The sequence below is a fragment of the Polyodon spathula genome, chromosome 1 (assembly GCF_017654505.1).
Source record: "Polyodon spathula isolate WHYD16114869_AA chromosome 1, ASM1765450v1, whole genome shotgun sequence".
Taxonomy (NCBI): domain Eukaryota; kingdom Metazoa; phylum Chordata; class Actinopteri; order Acipenseriformes; family Polyodontidae; genus Polyodon; species Polyodon spathula.
Window position 1 is genome coordinate 81933671 of NC_054534.1, and position 21356 is coordinate 81955026.

The 21356-nt window shown below is 39.0% G+C and overlaps 1 protein-coding gene across 1 annotated transcript in view; it reads right to left on the minus strand.

Annotated features, from left to right (window-relative positions):
* Positions 1 to 477: 477 nt before the first annotated feature.
* Positions 478 to 21356, minus strand: part of LOC121325055 (coiled-coil domain-containing protein 171-like) — an 85729-nt gene continuing 64850 nt past the window's right edge. Inside the window, exon 13 of the mRNA XM_041267385.1 lies at positions 478 to 2219. Coding sequence (XP_041123319.1) covers positions 2055 to 2219 — 165 coding nt within the window. The 3' untranslated portion in view covers positions 478 to 2054. The remainder of the gene's footprint in view (positions 2220 to 21356) is intronic.

A 21356-nucleotide genomic window follows, 5' to 3' on the forward strand; every position in this document is an offset into this window, starting at 1 on the left:
CCACTTTCAGGGGTTCAGTTAATTGTTTAAATTGAATTTTTAATGTTTAGGCAAGCATCTAGCAAATGAATTAGCTTGATTCTAAGTGTTCACCATTTTGTTTGCAATTTAAGCAACACATTTTCTGACATGTACTACATACTATGATAATAAAAATTAAACTCAGGCAAAATAAAACTGATGGGAAAAGGATTACTGTTCATTTCAATCACATGGAATCAGTTCAAATATACACAAAGATGACAACTATTTTATACCAAATAGAAAGTGGAACAAATGTTTTCAAGCACAGCACACATACTGTTTTTGTATGTTTTCTTTTTTATAACAAACATGTCACCCAAAACATTAGTTTTGTTGATGAATTAGCATTATTTTCAGGTTTCAGAATACAACACACACATAAAAGAAATAAAAAAAAAAAAATCTACCAAAAAAGAACTTTAAAAAAAGAACAGAACATGTAATATGGTTTACATAAATACAAATATTACTTTCACTTACTGTACAATTAAATGTTCTTCATAAAAAAGAAAAATCTAATTTTGTCTTACTTAGTGTAGCAGCAAACCCATTACCTTATTTTTTCCTGTTCTTCATGATACAAAAAAGGTCCTGGTTGGGAAAGGTTTTAAGTATTCAATCCTATCAAGGGGGCAAAACCATCTATGTTTTACAGTAAAATAACTTACTGTGCTGAATAAACTATGACTGTAGGATGATGGGGTCAGATATTCTAATGAGCTGTGGAATATCTTTGTACCACAAACATCAGAAACACACTGCTGGTAGCATATTGTGAACCCATCTCCATGCTCAAGGGGTTAAAGAGATTAATCTATGTCAATGCCTGATCTTTTGAAGGCAGTACAGAACAGACTGTCTAACAATACTCTACAGAACTTCACTTTAAGTCACAGAGCACCCCAGCACTTGTCAAGTAAGTTGCCAGAAACTGCCTTTTGGTTAGCACTCAAATCCTTCCTGCTTGACCTATTATTTGATATTTGACCACTTGGTTGCAAGACACTTGCTCTTTCAAGCTGAAATGTCACTGGGGCATCTTGTCAGCTCCCCGACATCTTGGCCTGACATGTGATTTTACTTTTGTGTGCTACAAGGCAGAAAATGCAGGGCAATGGCCTTGATTCATGCGCTGTCAAACATGGGCGTCACCCTTGGGGTACCAGTGAGAATGGGAGACTGTCTTCGAAGGTCAAAGCAGCATTTTCATGGAGAATTAAATAAAAATAAAAGTCAGAGGTTTTAGTTGCAGTGCCGGAATGGGAACAGTTCTTGTTAAGTTAATAAACATGTCATCTGAATCCTTTGCAACCCCTGGTTCTCCCTTATCAAATATACACTAATAAAAAAAAACAGGTTTTAGGAGCCTTCTGAGACCACAGCCAGCAGTTAACACATTCAGATGTGCATGTGTTAGCATGTAGCTTTACAAGAAGTAACCTAACCTTCTCACATTGACCAGGAGTGACATTATGGTGCAGAAGGGGTAGCAGTCACATCATTTCTGTTTGCAAGTTTGCAACTAAATGCTTGTCTTCAGCTGAGCTGACAAGAGAAAAGTGGGGGTTCAGTGAACCATGGCAGGGCTGCCATGAAATGACAGGAATCGTTGGCATACATTTCAAATAGCTTGCAAGATCCTATTAAAGTGCCGCATTTCCGCTTTAAAACAGACAAGTATGAAACAACTTTGATAGATAGAGACTAAAATGGCTTATTGATTTTTTTTTTTTTTTGTCTGTGGAAAATTACCTAAAATGTGTCACTTTAACAATTGGAAATGCATAATAAGCATCAAACATAAATCCATATTTTACAAAACGCAAAGACATTTTTTTGCATTGTCTGTTCAAGGCCCCTGATGACTTTTCATTCATAAGTAATAGACAAATAGAATCAAAATAAATTACAAATATACATTACTAATGAACAGATAGGAAAATAAAAGGCTACAAAACAATAAATCATTTCAGCATTCATTTTAATAGCATTCCCACAGTAGCTCGCTGCACTTTATTTTAATGCAGCTCTCATTTAAAGGATTTCTGGACCCTTTTGGATGTATATTTCGTTACAGCAGAAGAAGAGTCCTGGTTGATGCGTCTGCTGCTTCCTACTGTCTCTCTCAGCAAGCTGTATGAGGCGTCTATCTCCGGCTGCAGTGTGGTGAAGTTTTGATTGGGAAACTTCTCAGACTATAAGGAGAAAAAATTAGAAGTCAAAATGGGATCTGGCATTATTTGGAGGTACATACCAAACTACATTACTCAAAGCAGTAGTTTAAAACCCACATAAAAATGTTTTGAAAAATGTCATTCTGTGACCACTGTAACAGACATCAGGATAAACATGTGGGTGTTTTCCCCAGACGTTCCAAAGAGGAGACATTCACACAGAACACCAGCTCTCTCCAATTTGAATGTATTTATTAATGTTTTACTGTTCGGGATCAAAAAAACATAAACTACTGTATAACATATTACCATGTATACAAAAAAAATGATGAAGTACCTACTGTTTCAAAAATAGGCAAATATAAAATATATACATTGTTGTAGAATATAAAACATGCATCTAACAGAAGTAATTGCAACAGAAACACTGTGTGCTTTTCCATCATTGTTTTAGATAAATGTTAATTAAAAAAAAAAAAAATCATGAATTTTGTTAGAAAAATATAGCTCTAGGTATCAATATAATCTAAAAATTAACACACAGAGAAAAAAATCGTTCCATATTGATTATTCGAAATAGAAAATCTTCTGACATTCTTAAAATTAAAAGATATAGTTATATATATATATATATATATATATATATATATATATATATATAATTATATATATATATATATTAATAATAACTATATATATATCGAATGAAGAATCTTAACTATTTATTGAAAAAACAATCAGAATGCTGCACTGCACACAGTAATAAAAAAAAATCAGCTGTCTAGCTTTAAAAAAGGAAGGACAGCAAAACATTGAAATGGTAAAAGAAATCTCCAATTACACACTAAGTCTGATTATCGAGCATTACTGTCTGGTACACATTTCTGCATCATACTCGAGCTTCAGTACACCAATTAATGTACAGGTGCACTATGACCATATATACATTCCCAACCGATTTTATATATATATATATATATATATATATATATATATATATATTATATATATATAAAATTATCAGATTTTTTTTTTTTTTTTTTTTACGGTACAGCTGTACCGTACCTCCAAACTGTAAATTTAAGACTGCTGGAAATGGTGGTTTGTGAATAGTTACATACCAAACTAAATCATACTCAATCTTAAATGAACACATAAATAAAGCAAATTTTATTTAAAAAATCTGTCATTGTGGCATCCTCTAAATGTGAACTATAATACATGAACTACAAGAATTTAGCGATGGAGTACGCCAGAGAAAAATACCCCTCACTCATCCTAGTGATTCTTTTACTTTACTTTTCTTTCTTTGATTTCCTCTTTCTGTCAGTCAAACACATAATGTTGTTACTTAGGACTACTTTGCTTTATATAGTGTGTTCAATTGTTAAAGTTCCTGACTGCACCACTAAATAAACCTGGTTTCAGTGGGTCTTTACACAGTGCACAATTGTCTATTTGGGACCCCATTGCACTGTCATCAGTATCACTTCTGCGAATGTTACTGATGGGGCAGGCACTTTAACGGGGAAAGACATGTCTTCAGAATACCATTTCAGTGCAGTATTTATGTATTTTTTTACGTCTTCACTCCATTTATTTCTCAATACAGGTAGTAAAGTTCCCGCTCAAGTCATTTAATTCATAGACAGTAACAAGAGATGTTTGTGTTAATAAAAAGTTTTTTAAAAAAGTACAGAACAAGACAACTTTCTCTTTTTCTTTGATCAACTATGTAAAATAGGTAGTCCTATGAAAAAGTGTATATAATATATAGATATATATATATATTATATATAGATATATAATTATATATTATTTAATCAAGTTATTTAAATCATGATTTATATCAGCCAACCCTGGTATAATATTCAATTTCATACGATTTTATTCATTAACAATTTGACAATTCAGTATCCACTTCTGTACAAGGTATTTTATAGCTTAAAAGTGCTACATTTCTCCCACAAGGTACGCCGCCTTCCCTCTACTTCAGTGAACTACCATTCTACTGTAAAAGAAAGAAACACCTCCCATTGTCTGTATGCTGTGCAAGAAAGCATTTTTGCTTCCACAGGATCCACCCACACAACAAAAGGAATAATTCTGTTTAAGGTGATACCACTGAGATGCACAAAGAAAAAGAAACTCATTTTGTAGTTCCTGGTTTTCTAAACTATAAATAGCTATCCTTTTTTTTGTTTAAGTTGTCAATAAAAATGAACTGATCCACAATTCACTCAAATAAACACAGTGCGATCAGTACAAAACCTTCTACTTTGGACCACACTCTAAAGAAAAGTACCTTCAATTTGAAAGCTAAGCATGCAGATGGAACAGCTCTAATAAACCGCTATGTTAGCAAATACAGAAACACAAAATAAAGAACCCACAATACAAACTATGGCAAGAAAAAATAGAACACAAGTCAACAAACTCATTAATTATTTTGTGTTACAACAGACAAACAATAAAACAATCTTATGCATACTATTAAGCAAATTAAAAAAGGTACAAATTACACTGTCTAACTTGAGGGCAAATTATTATTTAGTTCCCTTGAGTCTAACTAGTGGATGACTAGATGTGCATTGTCACCTTTTTCTAAGGCACAAATATGCTTATCTTTATTGTGGTCTCAGGAAAATAGTTTTCATAATCCTTTGCCGTCTTTAAAAACCCTGTAGGAGTGTCTGATACAACCAAATGCAGGTTAACTCATAACACATCAGTAGAACCATACGTTATTGGAGAAATAAAGTAAGCACACACCATTAAAAGCATAAGAAATGGCATCTTTCCAATTGAGACTTGCAAAGCAAAGCCTCTCAATGTTCCAGCCCATCAAACTTACAGTTTATATATAGGTAACAGGATCCTGTTTGCTATTCCATGACCCAGACATGAAAAGGGCCCTTTTTATTTGCAATATCATTTTTATTTGTCAGCAGCAAGTTTCTTTGGAAAGTGATAGCATCTTCCTAAAGCAGAAATCTAACTCAATATATCACTCAAAACCATGTACATTCAGTTATGAGCTTATCCTCCTGTCAGGATATTACTTTGTTTTTCAAAATCAAATGTAAGGTCAGAGGAAACTATTTCAAAGTTTTTAACTGCCATTTCCAACAGTTATCAAAAGCAGGCCACCAACAACCAAAGACCCTGAATACTTATGAGAATGAATCCCTTTTTATAGAACTGGATTCAACTGGAATCCTCACCCCACCCCGCTCCCTGAACTCTGTTGACCAAAAGTAATTTTAGATATATTAAATCAGTTAGTAATAACTTTCAGTCTGATCACACACCAAATTGTGACCACAATTAAATGTATAAGAAGAGTGAATTAGAGATTTAAAGTGAAAAAAAGAAAGAAAAACAATGTCCCCACTGCGACTGACTGTAAATACAAAACAGAGGTATTAGAACCATGAAAAAGTGGATCACCATGACTAAAATCCACCATATATAAACAAACAAACAGCTTCCTAAATATGGAAGCAATGATTACACCGTGTAACAATTTTTTTTTTTTTTTTTTTTGTTCCTGGGTAGTAAGTGTTATTTCCTAATTGCTTATGCCTCAAAAGTATATTTAGAAGTGAGTAGTTTTTCGAGATTTATGATTATACTTTACATTTACAGTATAATCGTAAATCTCAAAAAACTACTCACTTCTAAATCTTTTGTAGTCATTTTTGTATTACTTTAGTATAAATACATGTTAATTTGGATTCATATGTTGTTTTTTTTTCTGACCTTATGTGAACGAAAAGACACAAAAGCACCCGTTTTCTCATTGGAAATAGTGATATTTTGAAATTTACCTGTCCTGGTCACAAAAGCAAAGTTTGTGGGGAATACTAGCCATTTTCTATATTTTTGAGGCATAAGCAATTAGGAAATAACACTTACTACCCAGGAACAAAAAACTGTGTTACATAGTGTTATATGGACCATTCTGAAGAACAGATTTCTACCAACTTCCATGGAGACGATAATTACAGACGAACAGTCCAGAATAATTTGACTACTTTCCAGGCTTTTCACACCTGTGCTGTCCTGGCAGATTGTGGCGGTCCTACACCTTATGACAGGTGTTATAAAGAGTTTTTATTTATTTATTTATTTATTTATTTTTTTGTCTAGGGAAAAAATCGCTTTTAGAATGAGACTTACTTATTAGAATCATTTTTGTAGTATGTTTTATGTTAATATTGTCATTGAAAACACAATCCACTATAAATAAAGACAATAACCACATTAAAACATTTTAACAATAAAACAACAATGGGCAAGATCAAAAAGAGATGCAAACCTGCATTCCAGCTTTGAGTGTGTGTTTTGTACTCCTGTTTTCCCAGAACATTAGAATATATTGTACAATCATCTGAATGCAGAAGGGTTAGGGGTAATGCTTAGAGCAAACAAGGGTTGACACATACAGTGTGGAATGTATTATTTTGGAAAGGATGGTGAAAGCGAACCACTTTCCAGTTCTCTAACAGTGCTATAGTCCACATGAACTTTGTGACAGGCCTGTCTCTCAGCCACACTTGACTGGCTCTTGCTGACACTCAACTGTCAGACAGCAACCTTTTACCATGCCCCTAACATGCTCTACAGCTTCACCCAATTAACTCGCTTTCACTTGACATCGCAGCAAAGAGCTTCATAATAGGTGGTCAAGGTGCACACTGTCTGCCTGCCCTCTGACTGCTCACGCACAGCAAGCAGCTTAACTACCTTTGCTTCTTGCCTTTGTGCTTTTCTCCAGGACTCTGGATCCTTTCCATGGCAGTCTGTCCATTTACTGGAATGTGACAAGAGAGAGCTGTGAAGTGGTAAGCTGTGTGAAACAAAACTTTGATTCAGTGTCTACATATAGAGGCCTTAGTTTACATATCACAGCAAAGGGCTATTTGTCCATCTTTTATAGATTCAGTTAATAAAGAAAAAAAAAGGTGACAGGTGCTAGAGGGTTGCTAACAGCATCCACCGGTGCCTTATCAATCTGAGTGGAATTTTTGGAGCGTTGCAAAATGGATCAGTGCCCAAACTGAATATTTTCTTTGATGCTGAAGGTGGTTTTAAAACTTTTAAAATGAAAAAAAGAACCAGCAGCAAGATTTGTTTCATAAAGGTTTTCCACAATCCACCAAACTACAATCTGTAGTCTCGTACCTTGAAAAAACACATCAAAACAAGTTAAGTGTAGCTGAGCTGAGGACTGTGAGCTTGGAAATCAGGCATGGCTACTGCGTAACCCTGCCAGCAAATCACCTTACTTGATTAGAGATTAAAAGGCTCAAGTTATAAGTAAATAGCGAAAGCCCACTTTGAAAGACCCGAGACATTTCAGTCTAGTGATCTAGGTTAATTGAAAAGTTCTTATACAAGGTTTCAATGCAGTTACCTTGCAAGCAATCTTTTAAATAAAAAATAAAGCAGACACACTAATTGATATTCAAGCAGCATATGAATTAGTCTTCCTTCTGGTCTTGAAATGAAACTGAATTAGGCCCCAAAAAGTAAATACGTTTCTCCCAGCCACTCCATCAGTATTGATCACAGGTATTGACCATTTGCCAGCTGCAGTCACTAGTACATAAGCAAACAGCAGAGGAATTAAAGTGCCTGTGTTTACGGCATCCCTTACGAAATTCAAACAAAATTACTTCAGAGACAGAGTTTTGTGCCATATGGGCCATTAAAGCACCCTTTTCATCAGGAAAAGAGTACCCAACAACTGTTCCCAGCAGGACGCACTGTATGCGTGGGAGCTACACTGCCTATAGAAAGTCTGCACCCCCTTTCAAAATTTTCACCTTTTGTTGCCTTATAGCCTAGAACTAAAATGCATTAAATTTTTTTTTTTTTTTTTTCATTTATCTACACATCCTACCCCACAACTTCCGAGTGAAAAAAATATTCTAGAGATTTGTACAAAATTAATTAAAAATAAAAACTGAAATAGCTTGGTTGGATAAGTGTACCCCCCCTGCTGCCCTCTGCAAGAAAGCTGAAACTGGGACGGAAGTTCACCTTTCAGCACGACAACGACCTACAGCACACAGCCAAAGCTACAATGGAGTGGCTGAGGAACAAAAAGGTAAATGTCCTTGAGTGGCCCAGTCAGAGCCCCGACCTAAATCCAATCGAAAATTTGTGGCATGACTTGAAGATTGATGTCAACTTGACAGAGCTTGAACAGTTTTGAGACCTATCCCAACAGACTCATAGCTGTAATTGCTGCCAAAGGTGCTTCCACCAAGTATTAACTCAGGGGGGTGGAGACTTATCCAATTATGACTTATTCAGTTTTGATTTTTAACATATATATTTTTTTCTCAATAAAAAAAAAATTCCCCTTAACAGTGTGGAGTATGGTGTGTAGATATGTGGGAAAAAAATCCTCATTTAAATGCATGAAACTCTGAGGCACTGACACAGCAAAATGTAAAAAAGGTTCAAGGGGGTGTAGACTTTCTATAGGAACTGTACATGTTCCAGGCAGTTCATGCTGTGTTAAAGGGCACCCACTTTAACTAACGTAAAACTTGGTAAATTACTAATGGTATAGGTGGTTATTTCCTCCCTGTGCTTTAAAGTACAAAGTATGCATTTTAAATGACAGAGCACTACAACAATTTTTTAGAGACATGTTAAAGAAAGAAATTATGGATATAAATATAAATACCATAATTAATGGGCAATAAAACAAGATACCCAAGGTACATTAATGGTTTTTTTTGTTTGTTTTTTTTAAAAGAAGAAAACAAAACTCATCCACAGTACGTCAACAGAAAGCGCGTAAATGCATAAAAGCAAGAACTGTAAAATGAATTGCCAAAATGCTTGAAATAGTTCACTTTGTATTTAAGGTTTATTTTGTTGAATTGTAACATAAAAGCTACAATGTCCTACAATAAATAGTGCATTTTACTTGCAAAATATGTCTCCTTGGCATTTGTTTACAAAACTCACCTGGGATGACAGTTCACTTTGTTTATAAACAATAGTTGTAGCTGTAGGGAAAGACCCCCCCCCTCCCCACCTTTTAAAACCTACTTACCATTACATTACTGTTACTGTGTGCCAAACTGGGATGGTCCTGCAGCAGTAGGGTGCTATTGAAGACATCTTCAAGCTCTATTATACTGTAGTTTAAGAAGTAAAACAACCCCCTCCCCCCAAAGAAAAATGCCTACAGAGCTGACAGTACAGTATATGAACAAAATTTATAAAAACATGACTTTTAAGCACTATTAAAAGTTGCTTTTGTTTCAAATTTAAAACAAACCATTACTTTTAGATGAATGTAAATGAGATTTTGTTCAATGCTAATGCCGATCCAAGATCAGATGAAAGTTGAATAATCTGTTCAACGAACACTGTACATTCCGATACTCTCAAACCTGGTATTAAAGAATGTCCTTAGCAAGTTTCAACACAATAGGACAAATGGTTCTGTAGTTACTGCAGTGATGTCCGGTGGATGAAATGTATGGGTAGGCATTACTGTTAGGTCACAATATTGGAAACACATAATACTACCGAAAACGCGTAAAATATAAACCAGTATTGTTCTATGGTACTTGTTACACTGCACAAAGGAACACAAAACAGTGTTTGCATCTTAACCACAGAGCTTGTTTATTCACATGCTTAAGATGGCATCTCTGTCGTACACACACACTGGGTGTGTTAAGTAATATGCCCTGCAAGTGAACAGGATTTATTTACATAAACACACTGAACAGGTCACACGACACTGCCACAATGGCAGCGCACGGAGCACATACAACACTGTGTACGAAAACTTTGGTAGGATCTGCAACATCTGAACTAATCTTCTCTGTTCAATAATAAACTGAAGAGCCTTGGTGCCTCGGTACCTGAGAGACATAATGCTGGGCTTTCACCCTTGAACCTTCCCCCACAGGACAAACACACATTGTGTGACCGGTGCTTTGGAGGGCAGAACACCTCTTCTGCCTTAGAAGATAGGATGTTCTGCCCCATTTTCACCAATTCCAGGGACAAAACCCTGCACAAGAGGTGCTTGTGGAGTGAGCCTCCAGCTTCCTCCAGGTTCCCGGGAAAGCAACACCTGAACAACACTGATGTGTGTTCAGACCGGTACACGCTTCGACCCCCCAGCCTTTTCGGGTATTCCTGGAGTTTCTGGAAGAGGTCAAGTCCTCCTGGCAGCGACCGGCCTCTCTGGAGGGTGCAGAGGCGCTGGGGCTAGCACAGTTTACGCCGGTGGATTCCACCATAGCAGCTTTAGTGCGATCCCCTCCAGTGGGAGGCCTGTCTGAAGATCCTGTATGCCCCAACAGCCAATGCAGGATCACAGAAGCCCACCTCAAAATGGTGACCGCAGCTGAAGTGCAGGTAATGTGTCTGGCCAACACAGGAGGCTTCTTCACGGCCTACCTGGATGGTATGCTGCAATCTGTATCCCAAACCGCTAGCTTCAGAGCTACGCCTGGTTTTGAGTAAGTTATTACAGATCTCCAGCTTCCAGGGGCAAGAGGGGTGAGAGAAGGTGAAGCGTTGGCGTCCAGAAGTTATTACGCTAACCCAGACCTCTGTGGCAACTAATACACAGGGCCGTCAGCAAGGACGGGGAAACAAGGAAGGGGAAACACCGAACGTGGGACCCGCCCCAGGCAGCCTCCAAGACAGGCTCAGCAGCCCCAGCAGGGGCCCTGAAGGCTTGAGGCCTGAGACACTCCTGTTCGCACAACACCAGCTGCAATACTAGCACAATTGCATGTCAAACTCCTGGGTGCTCGTCAGCGTACAAACCGGTTACGCACTTCAGTTCCGTAGGGGACCTCCTCCATTTAGAGGGATCATGGTTACATCTGTGAACACCCTCTCCATGTCTTGGCTCTCGGGCAAGTAGAAACACTACTTCTCAAACAACCCATGCGTCTCAGAAGGGTTCTACTCAAGACACTTTCTGGTGCCAAAAAAGGATGACGGCCTTCGCCCCATACTAGACTTGAGACACCTCAATGGATTCTTGAGGAAGAGGACGTTCCAGATGATCACACATCACCACATCCTCCAGTCTGTCTGGCTGGGTGACTGGTTTACCACCGTGGACTTAAAGGACTTGTATTTTCATGTCCTTATTTGTCCCGAGCACAGGAAATATCTCTGCTTCACCTTTCAAGGAAACGTCTTCGAGTTTTCCGTGCTGCCATTCGGCCTCTTCTTAGCCCCCCAGCACATTTTCAAAGAGCATAAATGCCATCCTAGCTCCCCTGCGGCTGCAAGGGATCAGGGTGATGAACTACCTGGATAATTGGTTGATCTGCTCAGTCACAGGAAGGAGCAACAGCCCACATGGCGGGGTCTTACCCTCAATGATGAGACCCAAGACTGGGTCTCACCCTCAATGATGCCAAAAGCCAATTAATACCGGTGCAAAGTATGGTGTACTTGGGTCTCCGGCTGGATTCCTTTACGATGAGATCTTACCTGTTGGATGACTGAGTAGCCTCCATTCACAAATGTTTAATCCTGTTTCAACAGGGGTTCACGGTACAATTGGTGTTGTGTCAGAAACTATTGGGTCTGATGGCCGGAGCTTCATCAGCCATCCAACTGGGGCTACTACACATAAGAACATAAGAACATAAGAAAGTTTACAAACGAGAGGAGGGCATTCGGCCCATCTTGCTCGTTTGGTTGTTAGTAGCTTATTGATCCCAAAATCTCATCAAGCAGCTTCTTGAAGGATCCCAGGGTGTCAGCATCAACAACATTACTGGGGAGCTGATTCCAAACCCTCACAATTCTCTGTGTAAAAAAGTGCCTCCTATTTTCTGTTCTGAATGCCCCTTTGTCTGATCTCCATTTGTGACCCCTGGTCCTTGTTTCTTTTTGCAGGCTGAAAAAGTCCCTTGGGTCGACACTGTCAATACCTTTTAGAATTTTGAATGCTTGAATTAGGTCGCCACGTAGTCTTCTTTGTTCAAGACTGAACAGATTCAATTCTTTTAGCCTGTCTGCATATGACATGCCTTTTAAGCCCGGAATAATTCTGGTCGCTCTTCTTTGCACTCTTTCTAGAGCAGCAATATCTTTTTTATAGCGAGGTGACCAGAACTGCACACAATATTCAAGATGAGGTCTTACTAGTGCATTGTACAGTTTTAACATTACTTCCCTTGATTTAAATTCAACACTTTTCACAATGTATCCGAGCATCTTGTTAGCCTTTTTTATAGCTTCCCCACATTGTCTAGATGAAGACATTTCTGAGTTAACAAAAACTCCTAGGTCTTTTTCATAGATTCCTTCTCCAATTTCAGTATCTCCCATATGATATTTATAATGTACATTTTTATTTCCTGCGTGCAGTACCTTACACTTTTCTCTATTAAATGTCATTTGCCATGTGTCTGCCCAGTTCTGAATCTTGTCTAGATCATTTTGAATGACCTTTGCTGCTGCAACAGTGTTTGCCACGCCTCCTACTTTTGTGTCGTCTGCAAATTTAACAAGTTTGCTTACTATACCAGAATCTAAATCATTAATGTAGATTAGGAATAGCAGAGGACCTAATACTGATCCCTGTGGTACACCACTGGTTACCACACTCCATTCTGAGGTTTTTCCTCTAATAAGTACTTTCTGTTTTCTACATGTTAACCACTCCCTAATCCATGCGCCCGATCCAAGCGTGGCTCAGTGCCTTCCAGCTACACACCAAATACGACAGACACCGTCAGCTGACCATGTCTCACTCATGTTAGGTAGCCCTACGCTGGTGGAGGCAAACCTCTCACTTGCGTGAAGGCATAATTGTGGGAGTGATACACAGCCGTCAAATGGTGACGAAAGACGCCTCCAACTCCGGTTGGGGTTCGGTCTGGACAGGCAGAGGAGTCAGCGAGTCCTAGCCGGATCACTGCACATCCCTGCACAAATACGCTGGAGCTCTGAGCAGTTAATCTCGCTCTCCAGCCAGGGTTACATCTGTTACCTAATGATTTCTGTCAAAGAAAATGCACAAATAAAACTGACCTGCAGTAACTTTAGAAATTGAAGCCTTCCTAAAACTGCAAAGATCCTCCAAACGAGGCATACATAAATCATGACTGTTTGCTTCTGAGACCTTGGTTTGAATACTATCCAGACCAGAGTTGCAGAAAACTCATTACTTTCTAAAAGCAAGTCCAGGGATATAGACCCTTGTGATTTAGACAAAAAAGTGATGGCAGATAATAGTTAATATATGCAGGGGCTAGACAAAAAAAATTGAAACATGTGCAATATGTAGCACACGCAATACACATGTCTGATGATGACTTTTCCTAAATACATGTTTTAAATACCCTGACGGTGTTTGCAAGGCATGACCACGAAAATAAGGAAGTTATAATCCCGCCCCCCCTAGACCCGCTAAAACAGTAATTTTGACTGCCTTTTACAATACTTTTTTTTTTTTTACTTTGAATAGAACCTACAATATTCTATATATACACTGAGTGTACAAAACATTAGAAACACCTGCTCCTTCCATGAAATAGACTGACGAGGTGAATCCAGGTGAAAGCTATGATCCCTTATTGATATAAGCTGTTAAATCCACTTCAATCAGTATCGATGAAGGGGAGACAGGTTAAAGAAGGATTTTTAAGCCTTGACACAATTGAGACATAGATTGTGTATGTGTGCCATTCAGAGGGTAAATGGGCAAGACAAAAGATTTGTTCCTTTGAACAGGGTATGGTAGTAGGTGCCAGGCAGGCCAGTGGTTGAAAACGGCTCATTGATGAAAAAGGCCAAAGGAGGCTGACATGAATTGTGCAGAGCAACAGACTGGCTACAGTTAGTCAACTGACAGTCCAGTACAACATTGGTGCCAAAAGACCCGTAAAAGAATGTACACCTCGTCTTACCTTGACACGAATGGGGTATGGCAGCCAACGACCTAACAGAGTTCCACTTCTTTCAGCAAAACACAAGAAACTGCGGTTGCAGTGCGCTAAGGAACGAAAACACTGGAGGATTGGAAAAACATTGCCTGGTCTGATAAATCCTGGTTCCTGCTATTTCAAGCTCACGGGAGGACTAGGGTATGGAGAAAACCACATGAGTACATGCATCCATCGTGCCGCGTGTCAACATTGCAGCCTGGTGGTGGTGGTGTGGGGTGTGTTTTCATGGCACACATTGGGCCCCTTGATAAAGGTGGAGCAACGTTTGAATGCCACAGGATATCTGAACATCACTGCCAATCAGGTGCATCCCTTCATGGCAGCAGTGTATCCATCTGCTAATGGATTTTTTCAGCAGGATAATGCCCCATGCCACAAGGCTAGGATTGTACAAGAATGGTTCCACGAACATGACAGTGAATTCAGCTTACTGCAGTGGCCTGTCCAGTCACCAGATCTCAATCCAATTGAGTATCTATTGGGTAGACATCCACTACCAGCCAACTTGACACAACTGTGGGACGCATTGGAGTCAACATGGGCCAGCATCCCTGTAGAACGCTTTTGACACCTTGTAGAGTCCATGTCCTGATGAACTGAGGCTGTTCTGAGGGCAAAAGGGGGTGCAACTCAATATTAGGAAGGTGTTCCTAATGTTTTGTACACTCAGTGTGTGCGTGTGTGCCTCTCTCTCTCTCTCTCTCTCTCTCTCTCTCTCTCTCTCTCTCTCTCTCAACTCTCTATATATATATATATAGAGAGAGAGAGAGAGAGAGAGAGAGAGAGAGAGAGAGAGAGAGAGACACACACACACACACACATATACACACAGCAGACTACTGCAGCTCAACCTGGATTCAGTGTTGCACCAAGTGACACACACGCACAAGAGAAACCATATGTTACGTTTGTTATAAATAATTCTGTTTTTGCAGTTTTGCTGAATTTTTTTTTTTAATAGTTTTTCATTTTTTTTTGAAGTAGTGCTTATATGTGGTAAGAAAATAAACCCCTTTATATTTAACTGTTCATTTAAATACAGTGTTTTGACTATGATGTGCCTGAATAAAACTTTTGAGTTGTATCCGATAGTTTTTCTTTCATTTTAATATTGATGTTGTTTAAAATGTAACTGTCATAATGACCGCTGGCTGGCGGTTTTAAGGTGTAAGTATAACCACAGCAGTTCTAGTGTTAACAGTGTCTGACATGCTCTGGAATCTGGAGGCTTAAATCAACATTGTTTTCACAGCTGTAATTAAGCCACCTAATCAGAAGCACATTTGACAGGACAGATTTTGCAACCAGACACAGCAAGCTCTTGTACTGTAGAGAAAAACAAACAAAAAAAACCCTAATTTTAAACCAAACTTAAAGATAGCTGAACAGAGGCACCTTTAGTTAGGAGGTGCGATAAAAGTGCTGAGAAGACGCAGGCCCATGTTTGCTCCGTAGCCTTGTTCAACTTCACATCCCACCCTCGCTAGGCCCTGCCGAGTCACCAAGTCTCAAATGGCAGCTGCATACAGAGAGATGAGGGGCCTGGGCCAAAGTCAACAGATGAGCTGTTCTGAACTGGCTTTCTGTGTGTTCTGATTGTAAATTGTGCTGGTGATGATTAGAGAACTCTAGCACAGGATGTAGGCTCTTAAAACTATCCAGAGAAAATAATTTTGTACTATGTTAAAGAAACTTTTTTTTTCCCTCTCTCTTTTTTAATTTAAACATCATGCTTGTTAGATGTTGGTACGCCTGTTGCTTTAAAATCCTACATGTCGTTTTCAGATTCAAGCTCCTTTTCACACACAGTGATTGCTACTGTATAGGCTGAGGATTTATTTGTGTGTGTTACATATATATGTTTCTTTTACCGGTCAGTAATGTCTGTACTCTGGATCAAATGTCATGTAAATTTCAGATTTTTCTAAGCTCTCCAGTTGTCTAGAATTTGTTACTCTCATTTCATTGCAGCTTTACACATTTTGTCCACATGTTTGCACTGGTTGATCTGAACATGAGTAAAAAGGGATAACTCATGCCCTTAGTGAGACTTTCTGTTCTCTGTATTATCTGAAATTAACTGGAGAGCCTAACCTGCCACTTCTAGGTTACTTGAAAACTTAAAAGCTCTAAACTGTCTTGCCATCGGGAACAATTCTGTACTCAGTAGCCTTTCAATATCAATACCTGCAAACAACTTAACAGAAACACAATAACATATACTTTTATATTAAGATATGTCTTACATTTTAGTGTTTTCCCTCCTTTTCTTTACAGACCTTCGTCTTGAGCTTGCTAATTGGTAGCATGATCACACGGGCAAATAAGCAACATGACCTCTATGTTAGACAATCCAACTAATGGACAAGCTACAGGATATAATGGCTCTCACCTCTGAATCACACCATATGTTTTAAAATGAAGTCAGTAGTGCCCAAAGTTATTTCCTTCTGACAGATGTCTAGATGCCTATGTGAAGATTGATCTCAATGGAATTAATAGTGGGTTTGAAAAACCTAGACTTTCTGTGCTCACTATGAAGCACTACAAAATAATGGATACATCTAAAAAAAAACAGTTTGCATCAGTTTTATTAGACCAACAACAACATCATCTTTAATCTAATTTTAATCCAAATGCTCCAATTGAATTCATTCATATTAAGTTGTATGTGTTTTGACGTTTCTGAAACATAAAATAAGGTCCGATACTGTACATGGCAATAAAACAGTATAATCTAAGGCTTGAATTGTTTTTAATACAGGCATGCAGTCAATTGGTCTGATCTGAGAAATGTGATGTTATTCCAGTACATGAATTTTCCCCACAGCTAAAACATGAGTTAACCCTGGTTGGCATTAATTTTAACAACCAAACACAGAAAATGAAATTCACACAGACAAACAAAAATGACCACACATTTTTGCAGCTTTTTCTTTTTTTTTTCTTCTTTTTTAAGATTAAAAAAAAACATTAAGAAAAAAACAAAAACTCACACAGACTATTTATATTTAATAAGTGTGAGCGGAATTTCACAAAGTCACTCAGCGCCCTTAGTAAACTTCCGTTCCACCATTAGCTCTGCTCCGGGTTTTCTATTTAACATAACGTTGGCGCGCAAGCTTTCAACGGAAAATGAGTACAGTACTGTAGTAGAGAGCGGCAAGTGAAAGATTTGTTTTTATTTGATCAGATATGTCAAAACAAATGCCTTTGGATCGGTTTTTCAGAACTAGTAAAAGTTCAGGGAAACATAACTGAGATGAGGAATGCAATGAAAGGGAAGGGCTGGAAAAGACGAGGAAACACTCAGCTTTCAACAGAAGATGTACTTTGCTGCGAAGAACTGCCACAAAATACAACTGGTGCTGAAATTTTTCGAGTTCTAAACCAGTATGTGACAGGACGTGGACTCCAGTGGGACCCGCTGCATTGGAATTTGCACTGACGGAGCGGCCACAATGACAGCCAAACATTCAGGTGTAGCGGCAAGAGTGAGGAAAGTTACAGCAGCTGCTCAAGCAACACATTGCTCTCTGACTCTGATCCGCAGAAAGGAGAGCAATGGTTTTGTGACCCATTCTCATCTCCAGACACAGAAACCTCCCTGTTGCCATCGTTGGAGGACAAGTTGCGGGAAATGTCAAGTGATGTGGGTCTGAAGTTACAATTTCAAAAACTTACTCTACTTGTTTTCTGGATCAAAGTCAATACAGAATAGCCATAACTCAGTGAACTGGCAGTCAAAAACTCACTCCCATTTCATTCTACTTACCAGTGTGAAAGTGGATTTTCAGCAATGACTGCAACCAAAACTAAATACCGAAACAAGCTGAGCATTGGAAAGTGTTCCGAGTGTTCTTGTCCGAAATTCATCCCTGTATTGAAAAACATTTGTCTACAAGGCAGGCAGATAAATCTCATTAAGAGTCTGGTGAGTGAATCCATCTGTTTATTTATTTATTTAAACCAAAATATTTCTAATGTACAAATTCTGATTATTACTCTGTAAAAGTTATACGCACTCATCTAAACAGAAAACAACAAAAACAAAACATGGTCTGGTCCTTAAAGTGGTACGCAGTAGTTTAGGAAGACAGCAGGCCTGTCCCTGGCATCAAAAATGTTGAGAAACACTGGCTTAGGATCTGCATGAGCATGAATGTGTGGTGTCTCCAAGATCTGAACAGTGTTGACTGAGATTTACGTGTGGGTTTTCTAGACTGTACTTGCCATAGGCCTCCACAGATGAGATCTTGTTTCTTTTTTAGTTAAAATGTCTGTGTGACCTGACTGGAACAGTGTGTCACTGCTGCAGGTTTGGCAGACAGCCTGCTCCTTCCTCCCACCTTCACAGAAATGCTCAGCTTGATTTAATTACAAAAAAAAAGGACAAACCAAACAATATAGGGACAGCGCCGACCCCACAAATGTGGCACCTTGGGAGGTAGACAACAAAGAACATGGAAGGGGGTGGAGGAGTTGGTGAGTTGTGAGAGAACAAAGACAATCTTAATATGTCCCTTACGTAGCAGTGAGAGCCAGGTCGCAAACAGAATAGCTTTGACAATAAGGAAAGTATTTCCTACTGTGGTTAATCTCATGTTGCTCAGTTCAAACTTTAGAAACTGCATTCAATTCTTGTTGTCAAGCTCCTTGGGGAACAGCTTCATTTGCACCTGAGCTGATTGACAGAATAATTTTAATATGATAAATTCTGATATAAACATCCCATTGTCGTCATCAGTGCAGTGTAAAGGGCAGGGCAGTGTGATGCACTGCCGTTATGGATTCTGACCCTTGTACATGTTTGTTTTCCAGTTCAATAAACAGTTAAACATAAGCAAGTATAATACTTTAAAAATAGGATGGCGTGGTGTATGTGTGGGAAGAGGATGAGGGGGGTAGGGGTGTGTGTCAAAGTGCCCGCCCCTGTGTGTATTTTGTGTTGTATGTTGTGTGTTAATGCTGGTGTATAGTCATTGGTACACAGGATATAAACGGTTCTGTGTAACACGAGTGTTTAAAATGTATATTTGTATTTAGGCATGAGGACTGCACACTTCACATGCAGGTAAAATGTAATAATATGCGAGTACGGGGAATTGCACTTTATTAATTCACGTGCAGTTGTACCGCGACTCCAACTGAATGACTGATTAGCAATCGAGTCTCGGTACAGCTGCATAAAAGCAGCATGTTTTCATTCACTCGGGGTTGTGTGTTCGGTGAGTGGAGACTGAGGTAATTGTAACAATAATAATAGTTAAAATAGAAGCTCACTGTGTTTTGTCTGTATAGTCCGTTTTGTGTGTCTTTTTTGTTTTGGCGACAAGTGCCATGTCCTGTGTCTTGTTTGTCTTACAACCTTTTATTTTCTGTCTGTCTGTTCATTATTAAATACTGAGTGAGACCATTCGCTCAGCTTCACCAAACTCCACCTCTGTTGTTTATTTCCTGGTTCCTGGTCTGACGTCACCCACTACAGCCGTCTTTGTGACAGGGGGGAGAAGAGTCAATATATGTTAAATATCCCAATAAATGATTCTGTACTGGTTGTACTTTTTTTTTTTTTATCTTTCCTGTGCAGAAGGGCCATTATGGACTTATTATGCTATATGTTGTGCCCAGTGGACAGGTATTAGTGCAGCCCTCTCAGAGGAAAGCCTTTGCTCGCCCCCGTGTAAAAATATCGTTTTTACAAAAAAAAAACTGCTTTACTTACATTTAATAAATCAAGTACAATTTTCAAAATAGCTGTCCAATGTTGTCTGCTTTTTACGATTCGCCGCCTCCAATTGTAAATCCTTCTCAATTTTCCGAGCAGTTTCAATGGCAACATTGGCAAGTGCATCAATATCAATGTGCTCCTCGCTGTCTGTGGCAGACACAAATCCTTCCTTTCTGAAGCAGCTGGAAACAGGTCTCAGGGAGAACAGCGGCTCAAGACTAACTAGGTGAAGTGCATCAAGAAACGTTATCTTTTTCACAGCATCCTTTGCTCGCAGCTGTGGGTCAATATCCAGACAGGCAATAATGCGTGTGTTGAGACGAGAGCAGTAGTGTCCTTTTAAGTTTTTAATGACCCCCATGTCCATTGGTTGCATGACAGAGGTCGTGTTCGGTGGAAGAAACTGCAACACAATGTGAGACAGTTCAATGTTGTTTGGATGAGCTGGGCAGTTGTCAATTAAAAGGCAAATGTGATGGTCTTGTTGCATTAGCTCCTTGTTCCAATTTTTCAGCCACTCTATAAACAGTGAACTTGTCATCCAGGCATTTACAGAACTCCTGTAGATCACAGGAAGGTGCCAGTGATATTCTGGAAAACAGCGAGGGCTTTTACTTTTTCCAATCACAAAAAGAGGGTGATTCTCTGTCCCATCCATGTTTGCGCAACACATCTATGTAATGCAGTCCATTGCTTTTTTCACGCCTGTAAACACTTCCCCCCTTAAACCAAGTCCCCTGTCTGGAAGACCCTGGTAGAACAGAGCGGTTTCGTCAGCATTGAAGATGTTACATGGCTGGAACTCACGTAAAATCCGAGGTAAGGTGTTTGTTATCCACTCAGCAGCTGCTGGAAGGTCAGCATTTTGTTTCTCGCCGTGTTCTTTATGTTGAACCAAGTTGTGTCACGTTTTCCAACAACTGAGCCACCCATCTGACGGTCTGAACTCCTTTCCCTGCTCCCTTGCTAGCTGAGGAGCTTTCTGTTTCAGAAGGGGTCCGGAGATACGAGCACCTTGCACTAGTTTCTGACAGAACCAGAGGCATAAAACATCGCCAACATCTGCCTCCTTTTCGTCATGCTGGCGCTTACGGCCTCGGTTTGTGCTGTTTTCATACTCCCTCATTATGTTGTCACTCATCTATAGAATGCGGCAAACAGCCGATTTTGAAATGCAAAACTTTTCCGCAACGTGCACTTGCTTAGCTCCAGGTGCATGTAGAGCCTCTAGAATCCTAACTTTATTGGCTATAGACAGGTCTACACTTTTGGTAGCCATTAGTCCTACACATAAACAATCCGCGTACAGTATATAAATGTAGATCTATAGAGCGTCCCGTCTACTTTGTAGGCTATCTGCAATTGTACAAGGGTAATTTCAGTACATTATGACGTATACAGGGAAGATAAAATGCGTGTCAATTTTGCATCCCGCTCATTCTGTAACATGAAAACTTT